At 45.5% G+C, this 8,608-nt stretch overlaps 1 protein-coding gene across 7 annotated transcripts in view; it reads right to left on the bottom strand.

Annotated features, from left to right (window-relative positions):
- Positions 1 to 482: 482 nt before the first annotated feature.
- The window catches only part of TIAM1 (TIAM Rac1 associated GEF 1), a 392,899-nt gene continuing 384,773 nt past the window's right edge, over positions 483 to 8,608 (bottom strand). For all 7 annotated transcript variants that reach the window (XM_045436876.1, XM_045436879.1, XM_045436875.1 and 4 more), the window contains 3 exons: positions 8,199 to 8,286; positions 6,499 to 6,671; positions 483 to 3,016 (listed from right to left, as the gene is read on the bottom strand). In XM_045436876.1, the coding sequence (XP_045292832.1) occupies positions 2,547 to 3,016; positions 6,499 to 6,671; positions 8,199 to 8,286 (731 nt within the window). In that variant the 3' untranslated portion in view covers positions 483 to 2,546. The remainder of the gene's footprint in view (positions 3,017 to 6,498; positions 6,672 to 8,198; positions 8,287 to 8,608) is intronic.

Here is an 8,608-nt window from a genome sequence, read left to right as displayed (position 1 = left end):
CCGCGAGATCGTGACCTGGCTGAAGTCGGACGCTTAACCGACTGCGCCACCCAGGCGCCCCCACAAAATTTTTTTTTTAATGTTTATTATTTTGACAGAGACAGAGTGTGGCCAGGGGAGGAGCTGAGAGTGAGAGGGAGACACAGAATCTGAAACAGGCTCCAGGCTTCGGGCTGTCAGCACAGAGCCCGACGCAGGGCTCGAACTCAGGAACGGCGACATCATGACCTGAGCCGAAGTCAGACACTTAACCGACTGAACCACCCAGGCACCCCCAACACAAAAAAATTAAAAAAAAAAACAACAACACACAAAAAAACACAAAAGCACAAAAAGCTCTACCAAGTCAGCTTTCCCTTGATGATCACGATAATTATTTAGAGAGAGAGAGAAACAAAAGGGCATTCCCAGGAATCTCCTCTTTCCAACCGCCAACAGTCCACACCCATCCTCCCATCCAAAAAGGCACAGGACCGTCCAGATACTTTTCAGTATTTTTATTGTTTGACAGGCATTTACAACGTTCCATTCGTAGACCTAAAAACATAAAAATAGACCTTCTTTCAGCTTATAAAAGAAATATATAAGAACTTTTGACATAGACACGTCATGACCTTATGTACAAGAGACAATGGCACCCTCTCTAAGCACCAGACTTTCTAGCATCTGCAGACGGAACCGTTGCACTGGGACTAGTGTGGCTATCAGAAGTCTCTGCTTCCGTTTTCCATCTGGACACAATCGAACTAGAGGTGATATGGAACAATGCAGTGGTACAAAGGGTATAGAAACCATTCTAAAGCTTTTTAAGAAAACCAGAAGATATAGCAAAAATTTAATAGAATAAAACTTTCAAAAGATCAAGCTCAAAGCCCTGGAAACCCGAAAGGGTGGGGGGGGGGGGGACAGAGGGTGGAAAAGCGGGTAAAGCAAGCAGGGGTACCGGAGCGTGACGTTCTGAACTCTCTATTGTCTGGAAATATAAAGTCATAACTGATTTTTATAAAATATAATTCCTAAAGCTACTATAAAATTCAGGTCTTTAAAGTACCTACTGATGTGTCAAACACCAAATAGATATTTTCCCCAAAAAAGAAAGTTTTCGTATTATTGAAACCCTTCTTAGGAAGTGGACATTGTGAAATGGGAGAAAAAAAAAAAAAGCTATAAACCGTTTTAAAAGAATCAAAAGTGCTTTAACTTGTTTTTGTTCTTCCTATTTGGAAATCTGTTGAGAACGTTAGGTTTTTTAGCGTGTTTACCCTGTTTTCGTTGGCATGTTGAAAGTATTAAACACAAGATAGGTTTCTGAAGAGGCTGTTTTGTTAAGGGGTCTGGTGTGGACCGTCAGGGAAGGGACAGGTATTCTATGGATGAGGATGCAACTTTGATGGGAAAACCAATGATCACCATGGCAACCCCTTGAGAAGGAGCCTCCCCTCCCCCGCCACGTGCAACAGACATAACACACTGCCCATCCGGGTGTCATGTTTAATCCAGCCAAGCTCCCATCTCGCATAGAGATTCAAACATTAAAAAAAGAAAAAGAAAAAAAAAAAGCAATCTGTTTCTTTAAAAGTTTCTCCTAAGCATCTTGTTGGCCTTTCATATATAAATATAAAATCACCATGCCTCACTCTCTCTGTAAAAGGTAAAATCCTCATTTCTTTAGATTCAGAGTTACACTAGCACTGTAAAATTCTTATCTGTTTGTGCCCCTGCATCTCAAGTAAAATACAAAAAATAGTGTTTTTTTTGTGTTTTTTTTTTTTCAAGTGATAAATTTGGATCTCTTCTTAAAGAGTTTGGCATCTTTATAATTCTATGCAAAACTAGAACTTCCGAACACGGACACTGAGTAAGACCAGCCATGGACCAAAACAGAAGAGAGAGAAGAAAACAAACAAACAAACAAAAAACCAACAAAAAAAAAAAACTCCAAAAAACAACTCATCAAAACATACATCTCCACCGTCTCCTCACACATTCTTAAAATACACAGATATTCTCAGACATTTAAGAGGGGAAGGAGTAAGAACATTGTAGACGGTACAGTTGCTTTGTTGTGTTTTGTGTTTGAACGTGGTTTCCCCAACTGAGAGATGGCTCCTGAACTGATTTCAGATAGAGCGACTTTTATTATTGTTAGTTTTTGTGCTGTCCCTTCAACTAATCTGTCGTAACATACTTAAAACACCCGGGGTGATTCTTTTTCCAGTGCTACAGAATCTTTCTTTTTTTTTTGTTTTATTTTTGAATTTTTCCGGCCCTGATTAGTTGAGGATAAGAGCCCTTAGGAATGTACAGAAGATGGAACTCGAGCTTATTTGGGATTCTGGACAATTCTTTCTGGTGTCGTGAGAGATGACGAAGTTGGGTGGCGACGTGGCTTCAGCACAAAGTCAAGCCGCCAAAACCGTGTGTGTGTGTGCAAGAGTGCCACCTACGGGGACATTCTCCTCCTTGAGGGGACAGGAGGGGGCAGGGGGAGGGCAGGGCGTGGGGGGTGGGAGTATCTACACACACTCTCTAGGGGAAAGTGACAGTCAGATCTCAGTGTTCAGTTTCCTGGAGGGGGCAAAGTCTTCGCGCCTAACCCAGATGACTTCCTCGCTCGGGCCCTCCAGGCCTCCATTGATGCCCGACAGGGCGGCTTGCTTCTTGAGCTGCGTCATGCGAGACGCGTGACTATCCAGGCTTTTGCGGCCTCTCTCCCGCTGACTGATGGACGCAGCCTGAAGCTGCTCGGGCAGGTCTGTGTCCACCGCGGCGCCCTTCACGGACTCACAGAACTCATCATCGTCACTGAGGATGTCTGTCTCCTTGATGTCGTCTTGCTCCTCGTACTGAGCAAGATCGAACTGTTCCTCTACCCATCGGTCAGTGTCCCCGCCACCGGGGGGCTGCTGGGACTCTTTCTCCGGGCTGCTGGCCGAGATGGCATCAGAGTCAATGGTAAACCTGTTTCGAGCCAGTCGCCGCCTCCTTCTGCCAAGAGACTTGCTTGGGGCGGACACTGCACACACACACAAAAATATAAAAAGAAAACCCCCACATGCTTTACATGCGATGAAAATCCAGACAGCAAAGAAAAGAAAAACAAACGCTAAATGGTGTTTATTTGATGTCGTTCGGGGCTTAAAGTCCAGATTTCACCAGTCTGCCTTAGAGTCTTTATTTCACACAGATGTCTGGACTTGGAGGATGTCATAGCAATGGACCGAAGGGCAGGGGGAACAGAGGGACGCAGGGGGCTGTCGGTTATGGGGAAAAGGGGATTCACCTCCCTCTGAAACAATCCATTTCTCTACTCTGTGCTGCACCCAGCTGACCTCTGACCCTGGGATTAGTTAGTGCCCTCAGCCCTGACGATGTCCCATGGTGCAGTGCTCTGGGGATCCCCAGGGGCTGTCCTAGGGTCATGTAGCTGGGATGGGTCTCTGGTAAGGGTAGGAGGTGCTTTTAGGGTTCCACTGGTTTCGTAGAAATCACACATCAAGGAGGCAGAAGTTTGGGTCCAAGTTATACTGCTCTCTGGGAAACCAAATGTCACATTTCTGGAGGATCTGCAGTGAAGTAAGGGCACGGCGTCCCTCACGCAGAGCCTACAGGAGAGTGTCACCGATTACTCTCCTACAGATCAATTAAAACACCGGTGCCCGAGTGGAATGAGAAAGAAGTCATATATGACACCCGTGCCATTGATCCTCGAAGCGCCATATAAAGGGACTCACCATTACCAACAAACAGATCATTGAATTTGTTTGTTCACCCCACAGCCCTCTAGGAAGCCAGAGTTTTTCAAAACACACAAGACGCCACTCAATCAAGCAGACGAACACTCCCGCCACACGCTCACACACAAAAGACACATACGCAAGGGACGCCACTGCCTGGTCCCTGCTAGTCAAGGGGCTGTGGCGTTAGACACAAGAAGGTGAAATGCAACATGGGGTTCCCAGTGGAGGGGAAGAGCCTAAACCCCCATTAGGAGCCGCGTTCCCGGCACCTAAGCCCTAAAACCATTAAATTGTTTTCAGTGTAAAAAGTACGATAGCTATTCCCAAGTACTGCCAAACATAGCCATGACTCCAAACACAGCAGGTATACGGGCAGTGGGTCGGATGACGCCCTCACTTGGCTCCCATTCCGGCCATCCTCTGGCTCAGATCCCTAGGTTTCTATCGTTCTACCAGCTGAAAATGGAACAAACGGACATCGCTCTTGATCAAGGAGGGGAATCGAATAAAGGTTTCCAGGAAAAATGGAAAAAAAAGAGAGAGAGAAAAAAAAAAGGCACTACTTTTACTCCACTGGGAAAAAGCAAAACTTCTTGTTCAGTTTTATCCCAATCCCACCAGAGTGGAATCTGCCTGTCTCCAATCGCCATATTAGAACCACCTCAATTCAAACTTGGGCTACTGGAAATATTTTTGCCAATGCTCAAGTATTCAGGGGTAAAGTGTGTTAACGTGTGTATTTTTGAAATGTGTCAAAAATACGATGCGTTGATGGACGATGGATGGACAGATGCGGGATAAGGAAAATATAAAACAAAAACAAAAACAAACCCCGATTATAGAATGGATGGTAGGTTCTGTATGTGTATAATTCTTTCATTTTAACTGGGCTTTTGGCAGACATAAAGTACTTTCAGACTGAGTACTGAGGCAAGACACTTGGCTTTACTGTCCTTTTCAATCAGAACAGAGAAATAAACTACCTGGGTATTTATGACAATGCACAATGAAGCATGAGTATTTATCCTTTGTTAAAAGGACACTTAATAACCTGGACGGCTATACAGGGTTCAGGGAGACCATCTCTGACTTGAGTATTCCCAACTCATTGTTAAGACTTGTGACAAACTGATGCTGGCTGAGCCACTCAAGCATCATCTTTAAATCGTCTAACGTGAAGATGCTGATGATGATACTGAGGGGTTTGCAGAACAGCCAAAACTTTCTTCAGCTAACTATGAGCCATCAGGCAGACAACTTCCAATCAGCCAAAGCCAACAGGCTGACATTGAGGGTTTCTCTTGGTTTCCATGATGGTGTAACTCTGCATTCGTTTTCGCTCCAAAGGGGTCTTAGCAGGAAAACTTCTGAGTGTCCTGCAGACTAAAATTGCTCAGTTTTAACGCAAATGCAGCTCTGAATTTAGGTTCATTGATTAACAACTGAAACCTAGCCAATGACAAGCACATTTCCTGAGGCTGGCACGCGTATTCGCAATCCGAATTTAAACATTCCCTGGCAAGTAAAAAGGTTAGGCGAGACAATTCTCAGGAGAAGTGCTCTACTGTGGGGTATAAAGGGATCTGCAAAGTTTTCTTCACATGAGGACTCCGCGAGAAATTGTGGATACAAAGGTATGTCAGATTCTCAAGATACTTGGAGAACCCAACAGAACACGAGATGTTCACTGCACTAGGTTTTCAACAGACATTTATCAACTGATTGGAGAGTAGGTTCGATTTAACTAACCCCCAACATTAGCTAAAGGTAAGGTGCCTCAAGAACATAATACCCCATGTCAAGCTATGTAGGCTAGGTCTACGAAAACCTCCAACCATTCACAATTCTATCTATGCCTCTTCGACACAATTGTGAATAGGCAGAAAGGTGACCCGGACAAAGGTCAGAACCTTCTCGGCAAATGCCAAGGAAGCCTCTTTTACTGGACAATTCCCTGCAAAATTCAGGGCTACCTCTTAAGAAAGGAGGGATAAAAGTGTGAATATCTTGATGTCACTAATACCTATGTTATGAAAATACCTTTCTTCCTAGATATATTTTACTGCTATTTATAGATGGTAGTATAGGTCTTCCTTCCTCACTGCTCCAAGGTGATGATTCCGGTCCTAAAAGAATATTTACTCTGGGACCATTTAAACTCTAGTTTCCTCTTTACCAAATAGCAGCTCAAGGCTTCCCCAAACTAACACTGAAGCTAAAAATAAAGTTGCAGGCACTAGGCAAGGGTAAACAGCTTATGTGTCACCTGGTCTACCAAACATGGCATCCTTACTGAGAACAGGCATCGCTGTGTTTTCAGATTACAGAGCCACCATGTTTTCAGAATGGCAGGCCGTGACCTTGCTGAGACAGGACACACTGCTTTTTGCTAGACAAAGCCGGCTGTCATGCAAAGCAGCGACTCTCATTCCACAAGCAGGCTGAGAGAGCCCCTCCAGAAAGGGAACGCGCTCACTTGCTGGCTTGGCGAATGAGAGAGGCGTCCCCAGCCAAAAGGAGGAGGGTGGCAAAGGGAAGCTGGAGGGAGGGCAAGATGAGTAAATGAAGGGCGGATCCCCGGGGAGCTGCCGGTAAGGAGGCAAGGGCAAGGAACCTGACACCAGGGAAGAGCTGTACTCCAGTGTTAGACCCCACAAGGCCACATCTAATTCTTGCTCAACAGAAAGGTCAAGCTCACTGGAGTCCTACAGTGGAGTGGGGGTGACGGGGATCTTGAACGTCTGAATCCCCACAGTACCTGCCCTGCTCATGGCTGGCCTGGCCCCTTTGAGCGCACACAATCTTTTTCCTCCAAAAGGTACATATTGCTGGGATGAGGGAAGGCTTTCAGTTTTGAGGAGCTGTCTTCTGTGCTTATCACGCAGGATTGAATGCACGGCCTTCAGGAAATCTTTCCGGCTCTCTGGAGAGCTATGAAAAGAAAGAAGATTTACACGCGTGAGGGGGAAAAAGTACTTAACACGTGGGGATCTTCTAATGTTATCGGGGGCAGCCCAACAAATATCCCTGAGGACCAAAGGTTAAAGAGGCCACAACTCCAATTTCTGCGCTGAGCCATGTTTTCATTGCTGGAGACAGAGAACACACACTTCTTTCCCTTTATGCCTTGCGACTCATCTCCCGCAGCTAATGTGGGACAGACAGCCCATTGACGAATAGACTGATGAATACACTGATCCTGCACCAAGAAGTTGCCAGATTCTGCTTTTGACACTTAAGGCCTTTCGTGCCAAAATGTTTTTTTTACAGGCAAATGAACCACAGGATTCTCAGCTCTGCAGAGCACCCAAAGACAGACATCCCAACGACCTTAGTTTCCTCTAGAGTTGGCCTTATGTTAAATATCAGCTACTCCCATGACATATTTCAACAAGTCGATATTTTTTTAAAGACTTTTTAAAATGTTATTTATTTTTGAGAGAGAGACAGAGCATAAGGTGGAGGTTGGGGGGGGGGGGGGACAGAGAGAGAGACACAGAATCCAAAGCAGGCTCCAGGCTCTGAGCTGTCAGCACAGAGCCCGACATGGGGCTCGAACCCACAAACCATAAAGATCATGACCTGAGCTGAAGTGGGACGCTTAACCGACTGAGCCACCCAGGTGCCCCACGACAAGTCAATATTAAAGCTACCTTGAAAAGAACTAAAAAATCTTCCCAAGTCATAATTCTCACAATAAAAACCTTCCTCCTAGGTAACAGTAATTTTTCTAATTAGGTGGTCGGTATTTCTACCCAGGTAAGTGGCACTCAGTCTTCCGTATTAATGATGAATGAATACAGCATCTCTAGGGGCGGGCTCACCAAAGTCCATGGACTTTGCCAACAAAATCACAAACAGGTTAGCCTATGCAGATAGTACCCGAGTTTGAACTCAGTGTTCATTTCTGTAATATTTTAGGCAAAGTAGCCTCCGTGAGCCTTGGCTCCCCATAGGTAAAATGGAATAATGGAACCTCAGTCTGGCTAAATGAAATAATGCATGTGGTGGGGGGTGGGGAGGGCGTGGCGTCTGGGTGGCTCAGTCGGTGAAGCGTCCAACTGTAGGTTTCGGCTCAGGTCATGATCTCATGGTGATGAGCTGGAGCCCCGAGTCAGGCTCTGCAGTGAGAGCACAGCACCTTTTTGAGATTCTCTCTCTCTCTCTCTCTCTCTCTCCCTCTCTTTCTGTCCCTCCCCCACTTGCTTGCTCTCTCTCCAAACAAACTTAAAATAAGTATATAAGTAAATAAAAAGAAATTAGGTTAGTGAGATCATCGTCTATGTTCTGATAAGATCAGTTTAATTTGTCGGATCAGTGTTATTTGTTGCGCAAGAAAAAGCACGTGGCATCTAGGGACGCACAGGCAGATGTGCAGAGCCCTGAGGGGGTTGAGGGGACATCGAGCAGTCACGTCCCTTCCCTCTGCGCTGCACAGTCTCACGGCCCCAGGCTCACCTGCAGCACAGGTGGAAGATCCTCTCCGGCCTCCCTTCAGACTCAGACTTTACATGGACAATTTCACACACGGCATTTGCTTCCGCGTCTACGTAAATTAAAACAAGGAGGGATTAGCGTACGTTCCAAAGAGATAGGTTTGCATTTTTACAAAAGCATGTTCTACGCCCTGGCGTAAGATTAAATAGCGCAGAGCCTCATAAGACCAAAGGTCCTTCACCACCATCCTGTCAGCTCAGAGAGACAAAGTGAGAGCTTAATGGGTGTTAAGAAAAAGAAATGCTTGGAAATTTTCCAGTTGCTACAGTCTCCTGCTAGATGGTCTAAAAGGGCAATCGGTCAATCATATTGATTACAGAACTACCCCTTTAGCTGCACGGCCTGTTTGGCCGAACTATTTCCATTAAGTG

Source organism: Leopardus geoffroyi, chromosome C2 (genome assembly GCF_018350155.1).
Source record: "Leopardus geoffroyi isolate Oge1 chromosome C2, O.geoffroyi_Oge1_pat1.0, whole genome shotgun sequence".
Taxonomy (NCBI): Eukaryota; Metazoa; Chordata; class Mammalia; order Carnivora; family Felidae; genus Leopardus; species Leopardus geoffroyi.
The sequence above is the reverse complement of the archived record's forward strand: the minus strand, read 5'-3'. Positions and strand labels throughout refer to the sequence as shown.